General features: G+C 36.8%; 1 protein-coding gene across 1 annotated transcript in view; it reads right to left on the bottom strand.

The window, feature by feature from the left end:
• Positions 1–22,114, bottom strand: part of Ammecr1 (Alport syndrome, mental retardation, midface hypoplasia and elliptocytosis chromosomal region gene 1) — a 130,259-nt gene that overhangs the window by 31,964 nt on the left and 76,181 nt on the right. Inside the window, exon 3 of the mRNA XM_008852955.3 lies at positions 2,169–2,283. Within this exon, the coding sequence (XP_008851177.1) occupies positions 2,169–2,283 (115 nt within the window). The remainder of the gene's footprint in view (positions 1–2,168; positions 2,284–22,114) is intronic.

The raw sequence follows: 22,114 nt of genomic DNA, 5'->3' as shown, positions 1-22,114 counted from the left end.
CACTATACAAAGCAAAGGATAAAATTCTATCGTGAGAAAAGTAAACAACAATTCTAAAACAGTAATAGAATCATCTAAACTGCAATATATGGTCCTCAAACAGTCATGATTTGGGACCATCTACAAAAAAAAATCCTAATGAGGAATATTTCCATCATAATGGTAAACTTCTCTTTAAGAAAATCAAATTACGAACTGGAGAGATGGGTCAGTGATTAAGAGCATGGCTTCTCTTCCAGTTAACAGCACCCATATGGCAGCTAATGACCATCCACTTTGTTACTCCAAAAGCCCTCTTCTGACCCCCACAGCTCCACAGATACTGCTTGACACAGGTGCGCTCACATACAGGCATGTGAAATTCTCATACACATAAACCCAAATAGTCCAGATGTAGTGGTGCATACTTGTAATCCCCACTACCCAAGAGGCAGTAGGTAAGCAGATCTCGATTTCAAGGCCAGCAACAGCTGCATAGTGTGACTGTATCACAACTAAGCAAACAAACAAAAAAGACAGAAGGAGGAGAGAGACAAGAGGAAGGGAGAGAGCGAGGGAAGGACAAGGAAAGGGAAAACCAAGTAAGAATGTAAAACTACTTTTAAAGTAGGAAATTTAGTTCTATAAAATATTTGGCACTTTCTAGATTCTCGAGTATTAGCATTATATATTAAAGCTGTAATGATATGCTTCTTCTAAAAAAATAATATTAAAAAAGGCTTTCATATTCTAATAATGATAAAAACACCTACCACAAATCCCAGAAAGACACTTGCATCCTATTCTATTTGTTTCTATTCTATTCTTTCTTTTTTTCTTTCCTTTTTTCTTTTTCTGTGGGGGGACTGTTTGAGTTCTTTATTTATTTTTTGGATTCTTTTTGTTGACACTGGGTCTCTCCATATAGCCCGTAGCTGGTCTGGAACTCTCTATGTAGACCAGCAAGGCCTCAAACTCACAGACATTCACTTATCTCTGCCTCTCAAGTGCTAGGATTAAAGGTGGGCACCACCACTCCCAGCCTTACAAATGTTTTAGAATGGTTCTGGGGTAACAACAATAATTCTTATTGGGGATATTCAGAGATGAATATCCAGAACTTAATAAATGTCTTATTCTGTATACAGAAGTAGTGAATTTCCATGGTATAAAACTGTCTAAAGTGTCACAAGGAATCAAGGAAAAGTCAAAAATAAAATTGAAGTGAATTAAGTATGAAAACAAGGCAGACTATCAGTAACAATGGGAATGGTTCTTCTAAAATAAAGTAGAATGAAAAGATCTTATGATGATACAGTAATGCCGTTTATGGGTACTGTATGAAAAAAAATACTATGCATCAGTGAATTCCCATTGCTTCTTTCTCCTAGTATTAATTTATTCATACTTTTTATATACATTTTCTCTCTGCTACTGTACTATAAGATCCATCATCATGGGGACCATATTTTGCCACTCCTGTACACGTAGCACACTGCCTGGAACAGAGCTGGTGTTCAGTAACATAAGCATGACCTACACTCAACTATTTTGACCACCAAAACAAATCACCATGAGAACTTTGAATTCCACTAATAAGCCAACCCACACAGTAAAGAATAAAAAATATGATTAACATAGGCTTTGTAATAATGGTAAAGCATACAGATACTGTAGATATAACAATATTACTCATATAATTTAAAGTGTATAAATTAAAGTAACCAAAAAGGAATTCACCTTATTTAAATCTAGTTTACTAATACGCTGCCATCATCACAAACTGATTTCCCCCAGGTGGTGGATTTTGCTGATAAATAAATCTTGCTATTTCTTCCTGAGATGTACACTCTGACTGCCTCATCACTGAGTGGTGGTTATACCACAGTGCACTAGATGGAAATAAAGGAGAAATACATTTCAGTCAGTTCTTGCTATTTCTAAACGGCTTTTAGGAGATGCTTAGGTAAGGTAGTGGGATAAGAATGAATTCTGAATTCAGTTTGGGAATTGGAAGACCACATGGTACTTTGCCCTTTAAAAAAAATCTCTTTACTCTTATCTTATTATTCAATGGTGGCATTTCTTTATGTGTTAGAATGGGCCAAAGGAGGTATTTCCTGGGTCTAGTTGTTAACACCTACTCAGGAGTTACTAACATTTACTTTAAAAAGTATCTATAATCTTACCTCCCAGTCCAAATAGTCACAGACATCTTCAAAGTTAGTGAGCAGAGACACTGAGCAGAAAAGCCGGGGCAGCTCATCCCTTGTCATTGGGGGGAAACGGCTATCTTTAAGGGCACTGTTAAAGACAAAGCAGATATTAAAGCAATCAATGGACAGCAAGTTCTTCATTTCAAACTCTGATAATGATTTAAAACAGGCAAATACATAAGGAGAATCAAAAAAGGATCAAAGTTGCAAGTGATCTTCAAACACATCTAAAAAGAATGCAGATTTTAGAAATCAGTTTCTTCCATTGACTACTTACCTGCAAAAAGTAACTGATCAACTAAATCTCCCAAATAGGAATGCAATATTATGTATTTCCATGTTATTTGTAAAATCTGAAAATGTTTTGCTTTACATTTGAGAATAAAAACTTGAATAGTGCAAACTTGCTGGAAGACCTCTGAATCAACTATTAGAAGGGACAATTTATATAGAATCATACATATCTTTCTTTTTATACATAAAATTACACTGTAAAAACCTTAAAAAGCACACATAAAAATCTTATATGAGGGATACCAGTTACCATCGAACATCAAAGAATTAAAAAATGATCAAAATTTCATTTTCTTCCAGAAAATGAAAATAATCATTCAAATTACAGACTAAAACCACACGTATTTCATGTGCTCTAAAAGGAAAACTTAAGACATGACTCAAAAAATGTGAAACTACAGGAAAAAGGGCTCATCTGTGAAATAAAAGTATGATTATGAGATCATGAGATCATTAATCCTATCAGTGGATTTCTGAGTACATCAACTCTGATTAGATCCTTGAATCAAGTATTACCATGCCAAACTCTAGAAGGAGCCTGGTAAAGGATAAAAATGTTCTTCCTACAGGAGAAGAAATCAGTCTCTCCCCCCAACGCCCCCCATGTTTCTCTCTGTCATAAACACACACTATGTTCCTTGTACTTTTGTAAAAAAAAAAAACCACTTCCTTGTCAAGCAAAACACACCTCTGACTAACATACAAATGACATGATTGACATACAGTCCACAATCAGATAGCCTATAGAGCAGCCAGGCTTAGAAAATGTTTTCACAGTTTAATTCTCACAGGTTATAAACTTATAGACATAACACAGTTCCACAGTCTTTAGGAATAATTTAATCCCCACCTCTTTTTTTTTTTTGACAGGGTCTCCCTTATAGCACCAACTGGTCTGGAACTCGCTATATAGGCTATGTAGACCAGGCTGGCATCAAACTCAGAGAATCCCACTGCCTCTGCCTCCCAGGTGCTGGAATTAAAGGTGTGTGCCATCATACCCAGTTTTTTTATTGTTTGACTTAAATTTTTTTTTTCTCAAGACAGGGTCTCCCTATGTAGACTTGGCTGGCCTAGAACTCCCTATGTAGACCAGGCTGGTCTCAAACTCAGAGAGATTCCCTCTTCCTCCTGAGTGCTGGGATTAAAGTGCAACTGAGTGTATGCTAGACTGGCTTAATTCCCTTTGAAGTGATGCCCTCACTGCTAAATCCACTCCCTTCCCACTTCCTGTATTTTTGAAGCGGGGTCTCATTATGCCCCTTCTTCTCTTTTCTACTTTTCATCCCTTCCTTTGCATTCTGAAATCACTCACTCCATTTATATTTTCAGTGCATTCTGGTGCTAATTCAATCCTACTAGATGAAAGAAAATACTCTTAGAAAGATACAGAGATGCTATATATAAATGTTTGTGTCATTCAAGAAGTAAACATTAACTAAGAAAATCAGAAAATTGTTGTAACTCATACTCTGAAAGTAGCATTTCGCTATTTTATAATTTAACAATATAAATTTCCTATGGTTTGGTTTCCTTTATTTTCCTACTGGCAAATGAGGTTCTTAAAAATACTCTCAAGCTCTCATCCAAAGACACATGTGTATTTAACTACCTCCTCTACATACATATACTAGGATTAAATAACACACAGTCCAGAAGTATCACAGGCATAGTAAAAAGAACAATCACATTTTCACTTTTCCTGTTTACAAAAGAAAAAGGGGAAAAAACTTTATTCATTAGAATAATATAAAATATAATTTTTGGAGGTTGGAAGGGTGTTATTATTGTGGCAAAGTATGCATAATTTAACATTTTTTTGTTTTGTTTTGAGACAAGGTCTCTCTGAAGTCCCAACTGGCCTGGAACTCCACATTTAGACCAGTCTGGCCTTGATCTCACAGATTGGCCTGTCTCCACCTCCCAAGTGCTGGGATTAAAGGTGTGTGTCACCACACCCTGCAAAATTTAACTTTTTTACTGTTTTAAAATCTAGGTTTCTGTAGAATTAAGTACATTCACATTGTTGTGTAGCCATCAGCACCATCCATCCCAGAAGTTTGTATATTCCCCAACTTAAACACTAGACCCATTGAACAGTAATGTACCATTCCTCTCTTTCCTCCAGTTTCTGGCAAAAAAATTAACTTAAATATGCTTTTATGATTTCACATACTTGTAATATAATACTATTTTTTTATCTGTAGCAGTCTTTTGAGATATTTATGTACCACTAAAATCACCTTTTTTAAAGGATACAATTTGATCATTTTTAATCTATTCAGTTATACAACCATTGGTGCTACTCAATATTGGAATATTCCATCATCTCGCAAAGAAATCCATTATTCACCAACAATCAATCCAACTTCCCTCGACTCCCAGGTTCTTGATAACCACAAATTTACTTTTTGTCTATATGGATTTGCCGGTTGTTTACATTTTATGTGAATGGAATCAGATTTACAAAAAGTAAAATATTAAAATATTAAAAATAAAAACATTGCCTTTTGTGTCTGGTTTCTTTCACTTGGTGTAATGTTTTTGAGGTTTCATCTATGTATCAATATTTTATTCTTTCTACTGCCTAATGCCATTCTATTACATGTATAAACTATATTTTGTTGTTAATCCATGAATGAGTATTTAGACTGTTTCCACTTTGAGGCTATTACAAATAATTCCCTTATAAATATCTGCACATAAGTTTTAGTAAGGGCATATTTTTCAATTCTCTTGAGTACATACCTATAAGTAGAAAAAAATGGTCATAAAGGTAGTTCTGTCTTCAATTTTGTGACGGTCTAACACTTTCTCACAAAGACTGCATAATTCTACATTCCCACCACCAGAATGATGGCTAGGGTTAGGGTTTCTCTTTCTTTACCTCCTCACCAATGTTTGTTATCATCTGCTTTTTTTGACTGTAGTGCATGCGTAGCCTCTTTTAATGAAGATGCATTTTACATCTAGCACCAACTTTTTTCATTAAGACAGCGCATGTAATGAAATCACTAGACCATTTATTTTTCTATAGTTTGTAGCAAGTTATCGTTCTGTTTACCTTATTTCAAAAGCAAACCAATGAAAGATTAATTTAAGCCCAGGAAAATTCAACCTATTTCAGATGAATGAAAATTTCCAGTACCTAAAATGTAACAGAATTGGATTAGGAAGTTTTCCTCATGCTATGGATCCTTGATGCTAAATCACTCTAGGCCTAAAAAAAAAAAAAGAGAATATTTAGAACAATGAGAATGGTACAAATCGCTTGCGCAGCTAATGGTAGAAAATGGCAGTGATGTGTCACGATACTAAGATTCAGACACAGTACTTCAAAGTTCTGAAATAATAAAGGAACATTAGTCATGATGGAAACAGTCTGACTGTATAAAAATTCAAACTTTTGATATTTGCATTTTCTCCCATCTCTAAATCACTTTTCATTAAGCTTGTGAGCAGAGAAGCATTCCAAAGGCAGGAAGAAGCCCTCAATGGCTCTAAATGCAAATTCCTAGAGAAACACACTAGCAATGAAAGCCTAGCAAGGATTTAAGGGATTATAAAAAGATGAAACTGCAGCTGGAGACTGACCTTGGAGCTGCCAGGCTGGTGTGGGTTGCTGATAAATAAGAGAATTCAGCTTTCCTCAACCAAACTCTTTTTAGTGTATTACACACACAATATTTAACATGAGGCTTTGGAAAGGACACTGCATTTTGAAGTTGGACAATGGCTTACATGAGGTGACGCAGCTAAACAAAAGATGGAGGTAATGCTATAACCCAGAGTTTTGGAGCCAAGTCTAAATCTCTTTCTACTATTTACACCTTAGCTTTTACCTTTGAATGGATTATATTTTTAAATTTGAAAATGAAGCATTTGCCATACTTAGCAGTTCTACTCTCAGACCTGCAGTGTCTCTGCCTAAAAAATGATACATAATTATTCAGTAGCATACATTAGTCACCAAAGTGTAGACATTCTAGACTTCTTGGCTGTTAGAAATTTGCAAGAGTAAAGGGAATTTTAAATTATTAATATTGCCCATAGAAAGCACTTTATACCCAGGTAGTGTCTGCAACTTAAGTTCTAGGGAGTTTAAGAGCTGCTAGGAGGATTTTGTAGTAAACTAAGAATGAAGTTCTCTTTGAAATGATAGGAAGCCATTTTCTAATATTTAAATAGTAGTAGGGAAAATACCAAAACACTTATGTTACAAAAACAGCTGGCAGCCCCAGCAACTAACTATATGATAGACAAGAAAGGTTTAAACAACAATTTAGTTCAAATACCAAATTCCAAAATATTCAGTTCAAACTGGCACCTTCCCAAGTATACACTTCACCTAATTGAGAAGCAGCAGTAACATCTGTCAAAGTTAGTGTCTAATGGTAAATAGCACTTCAATGAATATTTTCGGAAACTAAGACTTCGGCTATCAAAGAATCAAGGGGTTTGTGACAGTGCCTGCTAAAAAGAAATAAAACTGCAGAAAAGAAGTAAAACTTTAGCTATTACAGGGCTCATTCAAAACAACAGCAACATGCAACAGACATGTTTTAAATGAATCCATCAGCCATTTATCCGCCTTCTGAAAGAGAACATTATTCACTTAACCTGTGGGAAGTTACCATGTGACAGGGGCTTCATATTGCACAGAATCATTTTTCAGATAAAGAAATAAAACAAAAAAGTAAACAATGCTGTCTGACTAAGTAAAGAGAATCAAATAAAGCACGCACAAAGTAAAAAAGTTTCTTCATGAGAGCCTTTCTTCATGTTTGCACTTCTGAAACACAGAATGCTAGAATCCTAAGCCCACACTGGAAACATATTTCTCATTAAGTAGCAATTTTAGCTTCTCAAAATTCAAAAAAGAGTGGAAGCAAAACAAAATGTAACTATTGATAAAAGTAAGCCCACAGAGGAGCAATGCAATACAGCTGCCATTAGGGAAGAAGGGAGAGAACCTTATTTTGGTGAGGGCTGTGCCTGGAAAGATAATTTTCAATTTTATGTCATAGGTACATTGTTGCCTGACTGGGAAGCGTTATTTCCTTTATGGTTAACAATACAACTTACTTGCTGCTTAACAAACAATTATGCCAATGAATTTTAGTATATATTTTAATGTGACATAATGGGTAATTCATGATGAATGGAGAAAAGAACATGGGGCTGGCACAAAAGGAAGAGGAGGCGGAAAGGAAGGAAAATAAAAGGAATAAACAAAGAAAGAGGAAGACAATACTAGACACAGAAAAATGAAATGGGAAGAAAAGGAAGCATACAAGGGGGACACCTTAGAAACGGCTCAATTAGAGCCACGGGGGCGGGGGAGGAAGGGAGAATTATGAGGTGAGGGAAATAAAGGGTAACAGGTTCTGTGGGTTTTGCTATGTATTATTTGACTCCTATGAAATTAATTTAGCCTGTAAGAATATTATTACCTACTGCCCTCTGATCAGCTTAAAGTTCTTGAATCTTGAAGTTTTGAAAAGCATGTAATGTTCGCAATAGCTGTAGCTACTCACCACTAAGGAAATAAATTCCTTTGGGCTGTAAGCAGTGACGCCTAGAGTAGTATCATCAGAGTCTGCCTTTGTAGGCTATAAGTGCCTCCCCTCTAAATTAGGGGACTTGGGTGTGAATTTGATTTAGTGGAGCAGATGAAAACTGGCAAATGCAAGATACCTAAAGAAACAGATGGCTCACTGTAAATATGGCAAATATTTCTCATTTCTTCCCATGCAATGTCCACACAATGCTTTCTCTGTCAAGTTTCTGGATTACTCTACCCTGCTCTTACACATGAACTACTAGAAACCATTTTTTGCATTTTAATTATTTTTATGAATGTATTTACAATGTATTCTACCAGACTAAATGATCATGATTTCATTTTTGTTTTAATGAGTCAGGCTCCTCTTTAAGACTAAATATGACTTTGAGTCATTTATTACTATACATGATAAGAACAGTACTCTCTCATCATATTTGAAAAGAAAAAAATTGTGTGGGTTTGGAAAACAGGCTATAATATAGCCACTAGCAATTTCCATTTTGGCAAAGTTACAAACAAAGATCACGTCTAACTTCAAGAAACTGTAATACAATAATAAACAGACACAGACTTTGAAACTTTCCAGGGATCATACCCTTGATTAAGTTAGGCCACTATACAACTGAATGAACTATTTTTTTGTTTGTTAAGTTTCTTTAGACAAGTTTCACTATGTAGCCCAGGCTGGCTTCTGACTCAAGATAGTCCTGCCTCAGTCTTCCAAATGCTGGGATTATAGGTGTGTACCATCACACTTGACTGGTCTACTTCATAAAATACTTAGAATTTAGAAACTTTGCTTACATGCTTGAATCAGTATCTTTCCATAGCCATTTAAAGCACATCTGAGTGGTGGAGTCATGAAATACAGCCCATAAAATGCAAAGTCAAAGTCACCATTAACACATAAGCACTACTTAGCATTTTTATAGAACCTAATATAGTAGCCTGGTCAAGAGCTTGGGGCCTGGAATCAGACATACTTACAAATGGATCATGGGTCCATCACATACTAGCTCTGTGAGGTCTCAATCTGTGGAAGTCTCATTCATAAAGTGAAGATAATAACAGTACCCACCTCATAGAGTGACTATGACAATAACAAACCAATATAACTGCTGATGGGACTTGCATACACTAGATGCTTAGTAAATAGTGACTGTAGAAAAACTCTGATCACCAGAATATTTGACAAATTTATGCTCACAGGGCTGCTCTGGTGAAAGGAAGGGAGCTACAGGATTATGTTTGGTCTTTCAGTAGCAATATGGGAAGATCTACACAAATAAGTAGTTTTGAAAAGCTTTTGTTTTATTTTCAAAATATTTATTAAGTACTTACTATCTGCCATTTGTTATGTAAAGGATAACAGAGGATATAACAATATTGGTAGACCATCCTAATAGGAAAATCTAAAGTCTGAAATGCTCCAAAATCCAAAATGCTTTGAGTATCAACATGACATTTTAGAATATTTTGATTTTAGATTATTTTGGATTTCAGATTACGTATGCTTGAGTCTATGCAAATATCCCAGTACTGGGAAAAAAATCTGAAATGCTTCTAATCCTAAGTATTTTAGATAATGGATACTTAGCTTTTAGTAAGTATATTAATAAATACTACATAGATAGACATAAATTGCCTGTTAAAGTAATAAATTAGAAGAATGATGAGAATGATTAGATTAGGTTAGCTCATTTTTTTTGAAAGATCTATTACTGGTTTACTAGTTACCAACTGACCCAGAATTGCAGGTAAAATTTATAGAAATGAAATACATGCACATTTCCCTCAGAAATGGACCTTCTTCACCAAATAAGGTGTGAATTCATCAAGGATCATGTCACAGCAGAAGAATGCATTCATGTGTTACTTTGCAGAATTTTTTGAGGTTTCCTGAATTAGATTTTTCTCTAATGCTCTAGGGAAGATTTTACTTCTGTGCAAGAAATGTCATCAAGACATTTTACAATAAAACCCATTTTGTACAATTACTAATAAAAAGAAACAATGTTCATTAAATTATGTTCAATTTTTTAATAGATTTAGATGTACTATTTATATCCTATGAGTTACATTATAGCAAAATGATCAGGAAATAAAACACAACTCCCTAAGAAGTGTGGTGGGGGTGGGGGGACTGGGAAGGAAAGGTTGAAGGAGAGGGAAGGATAGAGAAAAGAAACTTCAAAGGTTTCCTTATCTACACCAGTGGTCTCCAAACTACTTGAGTTAATCATATACACTAGAAAAAAAAATTGAGCACATATTCCAATATTCTTACTTATTCTGTTGTAGGAATTTCCCCAAGCCACTTACCCATCTTGCTTAGTTAGTTTGACTAGCTTTAGATAACTTAGTCAAAGAGCTTAAGTCGATTCCTATAGAGAAACTACTGGTCGAAGATAATATTAAGAATCTACTTAACCAGTCACATGTAAACGGAAATATACTGTAGTGTGCTAAAAGTGAAAAAAAAAACAACAAAAGTGTGTACACTATCAAAGTACATCAAATACTGGATTTCAGAGTCCCTTATTTAGTGTTATGATGACCCTCCAACATAGAATAAAGGACAGTACTGACAGTACTAAGGCCAACCAAATACTAAATATTAGTAGAACTTAAATGTTTTCATATATTCTAGATAAAATGATACTAAATAGACTTTGTAATATTTTCTGTCACTCACATAGGCACATCCCTCTTTACAGATGTTAGTCTACTACTCCTAATCAAATTCTAGAAGACAGGTTCTAATATAGTTAGACATGAGAGTATGAACAAAAGCAACTTGAAACACAGAAAAACCAATATTTATTGAGCATTTACTGTGAGCCAGATACTATGCACGGTGTCTTTTGCTTAGTCCTCAAAATAATCGCCTATGTAGATGAGCAAATGGAGGTTGAATGATATTCTGTAAGATTAAACAATTTGGCTAAGTTCGTAATACTGCCCACTTCTATATTTTTTTGGTCTTTTTGTGACAGGGTCTCCCTGTAGCCCCCTCCAGCTGTCCTGGAACTTCCTATGTAGACCAGGCTGGCTTTGAACTCATAGAGCTCTGCCTGCCTCTGCCTCTTGAGTGCTGGGATTAAAGGTGTGCACAACCACGCCCAGCTGGCACTGCCCAATTCTAAAGCTCTTTTCACTGTGCCACATTCCAGAATGGTAGCCAATAAACGTAAGTGTACACACATTTAATCCGTTCTTAAAATATTTTTATTGAACTTTTGTACATTTCATACGAAAGTTCTTAAGCAAATTTAGACCCCACCCTATCTATCCCACCTCCCCCAACCTCATGTATTCCACCACGTATGTTCAGTCCCATCCAGTCAACCATTTGTACCCTGATGTCCCTCAGTTCAAGTTCATGCACTGGCGTCTAGTCAGCCTAACTAGATATCTTAAGGAAAGTCTCCTCTCCCTCACCCAGAAGTAATCAGTCTCCAACAGTTTCCAGGCTAGGTCTGGCATGCCACCCATTTCCCTTGCTCCACTCTGGACCCTTGTCTGAGTGAGTTGGTATGGAGGAACTGCCCCTCAGTGAATGCTTCTTTTCAGGAATTTTAATGAAAATCTCAAGGTAAAAGTTGGAGCACATTATGAAACCATAAAATAAATGGTACTTTCTTAGCACTAGCTTGTTTTTGTTCCTCTTCTCCCTTCTTCCATTTTGATCTTGGTGATTCAATGCTGCTGCCATTGAAAACCATCTGTTTTGTCTAAACTTAAAAAGTCTTATTACTTGGCTAGTAAACCCTCCCTTATTCTGAAGCCTTTCCATAATTTGAAAGTCAATCTGGTAGAAGTCATAATAGTTACCAAAGTACTAGGATTTGGACCGATCTAGGTTGATGGGCCTTTCTGATTTTTAACTGCCTTTCTAACCTGAATAAGGTGTCTTGTGCACAACAAAAGTCATGTAATTTTTTTCTTCCCCATTTCAATGACAATCAAATCTGTAATTTGAATTTCATAAACTGGAAAATATATGTTGTCACTCTAACTTATGGGCTATATTAGGCTGGTTCATTCTTACCTTCTGATCTGTCCTTTCTAACACTATTGTCAGTTCTAGATTCTGAGCTGGTGAGAGAAAGCATGCTGGTTCTTACTGTGTGGCCTGTTAATTTTTATAGGTATCACTAGCTGGGAACTAAAGGTAACTAAGGGAAGAAGTAAAGCCACCTCTAAAGACTAGACATAAAACAAACTTACATACTCTCTCATACCAAGGAAGAAAAGAGAAGGAACCTAACCCTCCTTACTATTTCACAGTAATGTTTTCTACCTCTACTCCCCGTCATATACCTTTCTAGATGTTTTCTTCTTTTCTCTTTCTCTCCTAGTAAGGTAAGGAAACAAGAATAATAAAATGCCAGAAGGGAGGACTAGAAAAGAAATCCATATTGGGTATGGGGAAATAGAAGTGGTGATTACCAGAGAAAGGCACACACACAGTAGCCATTTATAATGTTACTCATGCCTGCAAAGAGAAACACAACAAGCGAGCCTGTGAGGCAGGTTCCTGTTACCACATTCTTTCAAGTTCATCCACTGGCATCTAGTCAGCCTAACTAGATATCTTAAGGAAGGTTTCCTCTCCCTCACCCAGCAGTTATCAGTCTCCAACAGTTTCCAGGTCAAGATTGCCTTTTCCCTTCTGAATAGGTTTCCATGTTCTATTTAATCTTTTAAGGCATCAGGGGATGGTGGCAGAGAAAAGTAAATGATTGACTGTCTAATTTTCTCTAGGGTTTTTAGAGAAATCTTGACAAGGAGAAAGAAGATTGGGAAGAAAAGTAGTATACCTCAACCCCATAGCCTTCCTACCATTAACCAATCAATCAATGTCAGGCTTTGCTTATTCAAACAGCTGGTCTGTGATTTTTATATGGTCTATTTCTCTACAAAATGTATAAGTACTCGAGTTTTTAAGGCCACTGCAATTTGTCATACATTCACTTAAATGGAACTATTTTACTGTTGATCACTGCATGATATCATCATTTTAATTTCCCAAGATATTTCAATTTCCAAAGTTATCTTCACTTCTTTTATTATAGCTGAACTTCAAAACAGCCCCATGAAATAGACAATGTGAATACTACATTACGTTAGAAACTGTAATAGGCGGTCTCCAGGAACAAGGTCCCTTACAGTCAGTCATGGGACCAACCAATTGGCACAGGTAGAAATTCTTAGAGAGCATCTGGTCTTCATATGACAGCTAACTTCATGTATCTAAAGTAACTCAGCTTCTTGGTAGCAGAACTGGGCCTATGCTACATCTCCAGGCTTCTCTTGTTCCTATATCTGCTGATCATTACATGATTCTACCACACACTTCTTGACCAGCTACATCCAAAAACACTCCACAGAAGTTTAAGAATCAAAGAGGAGACTGATGCCTTTGGCACAAGTGAGTAGAGCAATAAAGAAGTGAGCTGCTGCTCAGCATAACTCAACACTGTTGGGCACCTGGCACTCGGCAACATACTGAGGCCAAGCAGAACCCAGAAGGAGAACCCAGAAAGTGAGTGGATAAGGGAGAGCAGCAGAACGCTAAGGAGCCAATGCAGTCTCAATTACTGCCCTCCTGCATTTCTTATCCACTCCTTCCTCCTCTCTTGTAGTCCCCATACACTCCTAGTGGGGTTCTCTTCCTCTCCTGATTTTTCATCTTCCCTTGCTGTTTTTATCTTGCACTCCATCTACTCTGTCCCCTCATTTCTCCTTAGGTACTGAGGATCTTTCAACAGAAAAAGCTACATTTTTTTTGGTCTTTTTTTGAGACAGGGTCTCCCCAGTAGCCCCAGCTGGCCTGGAACTCACTATGTAGACCAGGATGGCCTCGAACTCATAGAGATCCACCTGCCTCTGCCTTCTGAGTGCTGGGATTAAAGGCATGAGCCACCACTCCCGGCAAGCTACATATTTTGAAAGAACATATTTAATTCTCTTTTAAATAAACTCTAACAAGTAGAGACTCTTGTCCCCGTTATAAAAAGCCACTGTGTGTATACAAATATGTCAGACTATAAGTTGGTCAGCCCAAGATAATCTCAGTGCTCATTTTCAAATAAATAGCATAATGCCATGTGTAGATTAAGTACAGAAGAAATACGTGGTTCTTGATGTGCTACTAAATCTCGCAAGACTTTAATCCAACCTACTTGCCAATCTCTTAAATTGGAACAGATTTTATTTCATTCATTTTAACAAATATGGTTAAAATGAGCCAAAAAATAGAAAAGGACATTTTAACTTTTTGTTTCTAGTTTGATTCTAGCTTAAGAAACCTAATTTTCAAAAGCAAAGAAGATTTTTACTAGTATGGTTTTCCATTCTATTACTACTGAAATGGAATAACTCTCTCAATGAAAACATACTACTTTGATTTGGTTTCCATGAGATAAACACATGGTATAATAAAATATGTTGGAAAAGCTTCACAATGTTACCGAAATTGTAGCAATTGCTGATTCTGTGCTATGATACATATTAGGAAAACCACAACAGATCCTGAAAGGAACAGCATCATTTGAGGATGGAAAAAATGCAATGGATTAAAACCACACAATTTAAATTACAGTCATGTGACAATACTGTCCACAGCAGCAAAAGTTCCCATGATTGTGGGCCACAGGGAATCTCAATGAACATGACATTTATTTTAGCCCGTATTTATGAGTACCTGCTATATAACAAGCAGAATCGTATCTACCCAGCCATCAAATGTTATAGTTCAGTTCTGCAGAACACCTTGATTCGTCAAAGTTTTACTACAGAGCAGAAACATAAGTAAGCTTCCTATGTGGTACCCACAGCACATAATGACAAGTACAAGTCTTATAAAATAAGTTACATTTCAGATATTAAAATGATAAAAAGGAAAGAAATAGAACAACACCTACACTCAAGGTCTTACAATGTCATGAATTTTCTGGATACTAGTCTATCTGAAGAAAATCTACTAGCTAAGCAAAACTCTATGAACTTAAATTAAAACATGAATTCTGGGGCCTGGAGAGATGGCTCAGCAGTTAAGAACACTGGCTAATCTTGCAGAAGACCCGGGTTCGAATCCCAGCACCCACAAGGCAGCTAACAACTGTCCGTAACTCCAGTTCCAGGGTATCTGACAGCCTCTTCTGTCCTCCGCGGGCACTGCATGACACAGATGCACTTACCTACATGCAGGCAATACATGCATACACATAAAATAAAAATATTTTTAAAAAAGCAACCAAAAAAAGAAAATAAGATCTATTGTATTTAACTTTAATGACATTATAATATATACATTGATGTAAATACTTGGAATTCATTTTTAAAAAATATTTTGTTATTTTTATTTTATGTGTATGAATGTATTGCCTGCATGTATGTAAGTGCACCTGTGTCATGCAATGCCTGTGGAGGTCAGAAGAGGGCAAAGGACCCCCTGGAACTGGAGTTATGGACAGTTGTTAGTTGCCATGTGGGTGATGGGAACCAAACCTGGTTGCTCTGCAAAGAGTAACCAGGGCTCTTAACCCCTGGGCCATCTCTCTGGGCTTTTTCTGAGACAGGGTCTCCCTGTAGCCTCAGGTGACCTGGGACTTGCTAGGTAAACCTGGCTGGCCTAGATCTCACAGAGATCAACCTGCCTCTGCCTTCCAAGTGCTGGGATTAAAGATATGTGGCACCATGCCTGACCTTATTCTTATTTTTGCTCATCACTGTACATCTAGTCCATAGTATACAGTAGCTGGTAAATAAGTATTTAATGAATTAGCTGAAAGAATGTGTGTGTGTGTGTGTGTGTGTGTGTGTGTGAATGCAGTCTTGCAAAGTTTCATTTTAATGTACATGTATTGGAGTATACTAAACATTCAATGACTCTACTGGGTATACTTTATTAAATTGTCAATGTTCCCTTAAGTTCTTTTATTCTTATATGCTATATGTATCTTTTATAGTTCAATTTTAAAATTGTGCCATTAAACCATATCTTCCTCTGTTTACATCCATTAAATGATGCTCATTTATAACATGGCAACTGATCTCTCTAGTCTTTATTTAGATTAGAGTGCATTCACAATGCCTTGCTTTGGCAGTATTTTTCTGTCTAAAACTCACAGACTGCTATAAATAGATAATAATCTTCTGTGATAGAGTCACAGAGTAGCTTTGATCTCACAAGCCTTTCCCGCCTGAGGAAAACACAGATGCTTGCATCCTGAAGGATCTCAATAGCGTCTTATGCTTGTAGTGCTATTATTAACTTTTTTGTTGTAGCATGAAACATATAGGAACCCATATCACTAACCTATTTTCATGCTTTTCACACCTTCTTCTTATAAAGGGACATAAGAATTTGAAGAATCATATGACATCAAGAGCAGGCACAGATAAAAGAAGTGTGCCAGTCTCTCTAAACAAACACAGGCTTAAAGGAAATCACCCAGTAGTACACACACACACACACACACACACACACACACACACACACACACACACACACGACAGCACTATGCCCACTTCCTGTTCCCTATGGGTTTCAGGTTAGTATGTATCCAAAGGGGGAAGGAGCCTTGACACACACACACACACACACACACACACACACACACACACACACGAAAGCACTATGCCCACTTCCTGTTCCCTATGGGTTTCAGGTTAGTATGTATCCAAAGGGGGAAGGAGCCTTGTTGAAAATCAAGCCTCTGAAGCCATGAGACTTATGGGAGAGGTGGGAAAAGGCTGATTCTGTGGAACATGGGTGGGAACAGTGCATATGTCAGACTGTCAGAATGTTTGTCAACTAAGAGACTCTTACAACTTACTAGGCTCATGGGGTTAAAGCATTTGCATGCACTGGCACATTCTCTCAATCACATTATATGTTAAAATTCATAGGTTTGCTTGGCCTTTTACAAGGAATAATATTGGCTTAGAATGCTACTTGGAGCCTGCTCCACGGGTATGAGAGACCAGGTTTTAGCACCTCATTTTCCTCTGCCACTGCCATGTCCTCTCCCTACCCCCATGAAACTAAAAGCCACTTCTTAGACTTTGGTAAATGGCATTAAGGAAACTGAGTGAATATTTTCTGTGGACTTAACTTTCCTGGAAATAATTATCAATGATGGAAAACAAACTCTTCATAACAGAATAAAATCTCATTAATTTCAACTCTAGAACTTCAAAAAATTGGCCTAATTCAAATAGACCTTGGCAGACGATTTCCTTTAGCAAGTCTAGAATATAAGGGTATGTTAAGTAAATTAGCTCTGTAATTAAGGTTGCAAGGGGAATACAGAACTTGCTCAAAGAGAACAATTTTCTAGGCTTTACCCATCTATGAGCATTATAACATCATAGTCATGAATCTTCTGTGTAGATCAAAATGCAGATCTCTGGCAAACTTTTTCTAGGTAACACAGTTTTGTGATATCTCCATCACTAAAACAACCAAAACTACTTTTAAAATAAATATTTCGTTCATCTTTACTGATTACTCTGGTTTTCCTGAAATTACTTTGAATTTGGGAACTTTTACTTGCATGGTGGTATTGGTAACTATTTGCCTACAGTGAAAAAGGCCTCTAAGTTCACAGTAGGTGACTAGTAACTGAAACATAAAATACAGCTCAAGCTTAGTGACCAAGTTTGATTACTTGCTCACTCTCTGACCCAAGAAAGCTATAACACACTGGAATAGCTCCGTCAATAAGAGAGAGGAAAGTGGAGGGAGAGGCTTATATTTCTGAGGTTAGAGATCTACACACCCAAACCAACAAAAAAAAGTCAAAACAATGAAAAAAGTCCTTTGAAACCCTGTAAGTTAGTATTAAATACCCGATCATTATGAAATACATATCAAGTGAAAACTCAACAAAGTATCTTCACTGTCCAAAGGAAGCTTCCCTGGAGCTTTGTTACTCCTCACACACCTATACTGGCTCTCACTTCATCAGCACAGGGCAGTTTTCCAGCTCTCTACAACCACACCCTCTGCAAGCATGGCTCACTGCCTAGGGAGCTTAGTTACCTTGTCACAAAGATAGTTCTGGCTGTTCTTATTATATTGTAAGCTCCTGGATTTGTACAGGTATCTCTAAAGCACAAGATGCACTGAACTAGCACATCATGGCTGCTCTACTAATTGTGCTTGGTTGGTCACGATAAGATGCTTCCTTTTCATATACGCAATTGTAAACCACAGCAATAAAATAAAAATGGCTACAAGATGTCCTGTTTCTATGGAAACCTTGAAAACACCAGAACCACCAAATGTGTTTGCTTAAAAAAAATTGGGACACTAAAATTGATAGGTATCCTTTCAAAAGCCTATACAGGAGTACTGAATAAAATAATCATAGGTCAATGTTCCAACAAAAGTAAAATGCTAACCAGTAAATTTTACAGAGGAAAAAAGTATTGAAAATGGTTTTGGACTAGAGAGCCACAGAAAGGCTCTTCACGTTTAAATGGAAGTATCTTTATGTATTGGGTTAATCATTTAGGTCACCTCTAAATCATCAGTGTTCATGGAAAGAACAGTCCAAAGATCATCTACAACTGGACACCATATGCTTGGGACTCTGAGTGAAATTTTTCCTTAGGAAAATGTCTGAGGTAGTCACCATACACAGGGCAGAAACCAGCTACTGGGTTGTTCTACTTGGAGATTGCTTTTCTCTGGAGCACTATATGGAGATCTACACCCCAAAACCAACAAAACAAAAAGCTAAATGTGAATTCACTACACAAACACTAAGAAACGAACCTAGCCATAAACCAACATGGGCACTTATCCGAAGATATTTCACTATTCAATGCTACACTATTAAAATATATCAACATTAAATTATTAACTATCTGTTATTTGAAAACGGTTCTGTTTAAAAATCTGTAGAGTATATCTACCCTCTCTTTTCACTACACTTTTGGAATTTCACTGTAGAATGTGAATCAACACCTGTACCTAATGAACCATCTAAATTGTTTTTGGCGAGACCAATTATTTATTTGTTCTACATTATATAAACACTGCTCAAAACTTAGTGACCTGGGCTGATTGCTGGAAATGGTACTTTCTTTGTTAATGTATATTACTAGGGGAGAGGCTGAATTCTTTGACTCCAGGAAACTATCCCCATCTCCCTCCCAAGAAGAATTGAGAGTCAAAGTCAAGAAAGGAAAGTGTCACAGGGCTCTACTCTAAACACTACAGAGAATCCTGTGGATAGAATTACATCCTATCTAAGAGTCTCATAGTTAGGACATCACTCAGCCTCAACATAAAAACAGCTCTTATAAATTGGAATCATATTCACAAAACATCTGGAAAGTTCCTTTAAGGGAGAACAGATTATTCAAAAGTATTGCTAAGTAGATGGACTAGAAGACACTGACTTTTATCACAATCAGAATTTAGTCAGTTTCCATTGTACTAGTCAAATCAAAAGATGTGCTGTTTACCTTCAAGAAAGCCTGAAATCTATTTTAATTTAGCATTGAAACCCAGACATACTTAGGTAATAAGCACAGATATTCAAATTCCATAACAACCGCCCAATGTTTATAAACATTTATTTCTTTATAGATGTCTCATCCACAAATGTAGTTTTGGTTAGAAAGAAGAATTTTCAGGGTTCTGTTATATTTTAACAAATGTCATAACATCAGTGTTCCTACATGTAAGTGCTAGCCTATAAAATTATTCTCTGTTTTCTAAGCTTTGCTTGTGGCATTTGACTAAGAAAATGATATCAGGGTTATTTTTATTCATTTTCTTCAGTTTTAAATAATATATAAAATAATAATATGTTGGGAAACCCTGCTGTTAGGGTTGTAGTCCTCCATGTCCGGATATCTCTAAGGGGCTCGGCGCCAAATGGAAGGACTCCCCTTTTCAGCACGGGGCCTCCTGTTCTCTTCCTGACTTACCTGGAAAGTGCCACCAAGCACGGATGCCTGACCTTATTTGGAACATGACCTTTGGCATAGTTACCTGGAGTAAAAACTATCCCCAGGTTTTTTCTATATGATAATTAGGCATTGCCCGGTAGTCGGACGACAGGAGCCTACTGCCACATGTAAATAAAGCATACTATGAGCACCTATCAGCTGAGGCATTGGCTACTGCCTCCACACTATATTTTCCCTAGTTCTCCCACTGAATAAATGGAGCTGTTTCACTGAATCTAGAGCTGTTTCACTGAGTCTGGAGCTGTTTGCATCATTGAACCTGCCTCCTCGGAAGGGCTTTCTTCCGTCAGTGCTCACTGGCTGTCGCTCGTAGCTTCTGCTCCCTTTGTCCTCATGGACCAGTGGCCAATGACCCACAAGGAGAGGGAGTGGCCCGACAATAATATATAACATACAAAATTATGGTAGGAGCATATTCTACTTACTACTATATTCTAAAAGAAAACAACTTTTGTGTGGTGCTGGGGATTGAGCCCATGGCCTGTGTATGGTAGGCATAGCAGTCTACCACTGAAGATCTGTTTGCCTCTCCTGCCTCTGCCTCTCAAGTGCTGGGATTAAAGGCATAGTCCACCATGTCCAGCTAAGAGACTAATTCATTTAAAAAAATAAATATTTTTATTAATTCATTGAGAAGATTCTTAATAAAAAGGTCCTTCTCAAATACAAAAGCACATACACATAAACAAAAAAAAGTAAATCTTAGGGGACTAAAAAGATGGCACAGTGGTTAAGAGTACTTGCTGCTTGTCTAGATGATGTCAGTCCCCAACACCAACATGGCAGCTCACAACTTCCTCTAAGTCTAGGTTCAGAGGATCTAACATACTTTTCTGGGAGCCATGGGCATGTGCATGCACAAACACACATGCAGGTGTGTGCACGTGTGCACACATCCACACCAATAAAAAAAAGATTTTGAAAAAAAATTATCCATGCATAAATTTGTAAAAAATGATAATGAAAAACAAACTCAAAATTACATTGACATCAGAAGACATTGTAGACATACATAAGCATGCCCAGCTTTGTCACTTCTCTGTCCTTTCCAATCTGTCCTATAAGCAAATGAGCAGAGTCATTCTTAATAACTTTAGTCTTCTGTTGACAATCTTCCAATGGCAACCTAATGCTTTCAGAAAAAAATATCTGACACCAGTCTAACATTGTATCTCCCACTGTCTCCACTAGAGCCCAAGTCAGGCAGGGTTACTTAAAATTCTGCCCCCAAGTAACACATACTTCTATCTTCTTAAATTTAGCTCAAGATTTTTTTTTTTTTTTTTTTTTTTTGGATACAGACTGCATTTAGTCCCGCTCTTGAATGTTGAGATTGAGTCTTAAATTTCCATAGAGATTCAGCTTAAGTGCCCATTCTTTAAAACTACCAATCTCTTCAGTCTCAACTAATTTCTCCCACTTTTGGTGGCACTGTATCTATGCTTAATGTGGCAGTTTTTACTTTCTTCATCAGTGATCTTTTACGTACATAACAATCTTCCTTACAAGACTACAAGCTCCTTGCAGGTTAATATGCTCTGTTATTCATCATTATCACTCTATAATATCTAGGACATTAACTTTCTCATATCTAAGTGCTCAATAAATGTCTAATTGAAATGAATAAAACCTTATGCCAGCCTGATGTGATTAAGAATCAAAACTGAGAATTTATAACAAACAGTTTTTTAGTTTTGTTTTTTTTTTGTGGTTTTTTGGTTTTTTTGTTTTGTTTTGTTTTATGGCTACTGGGAGGGAGAAAGGCAGAGTCTTGCAGGATTGGAACTCTTGGTGGGCCCAGTGGCTGGATCCACACTGAATGACATTGAGGGAAAAAAGACATACTCTATAGAGTTCATTAAACTGGGGGGGGGGGGAGTGGGAGGAGGTGCGGAGAAGGGAGCGGATCTAAATGGCATCAAACTATATTGTATGAAAATCTCAGAAATTCAATAAATATACCAAACTCTATCTTTAAGTACAGCTGTGTTACTATAACAGCTATATATTTACAGAAAACAGAATGTATATTTAAATCAAGCTTTGGAACTATAACTATCCT

Source organism: Nannospalax galili, unplaced genomic scaffold (genome assembly GCF_000622305.1).
Source record: "Nannospalax galili isolate Female #2095 unplaced genomic scaffold, S.galili_v1.0 scaffold25, whole genome shotgun sequence".
In the NCBI taxonomy this organism is placed as follows: Eukaryota; Metazoa; Chordata; class Mammalia; order Rodentia; family Spalacidae; genus Nannospalax; species Nannospalax galili.
The sequence above is the reverse complement of the archived record's forward strand: the minus strand, read 5'-3'. Positions and strand labels throughout refer to the sequence as shown.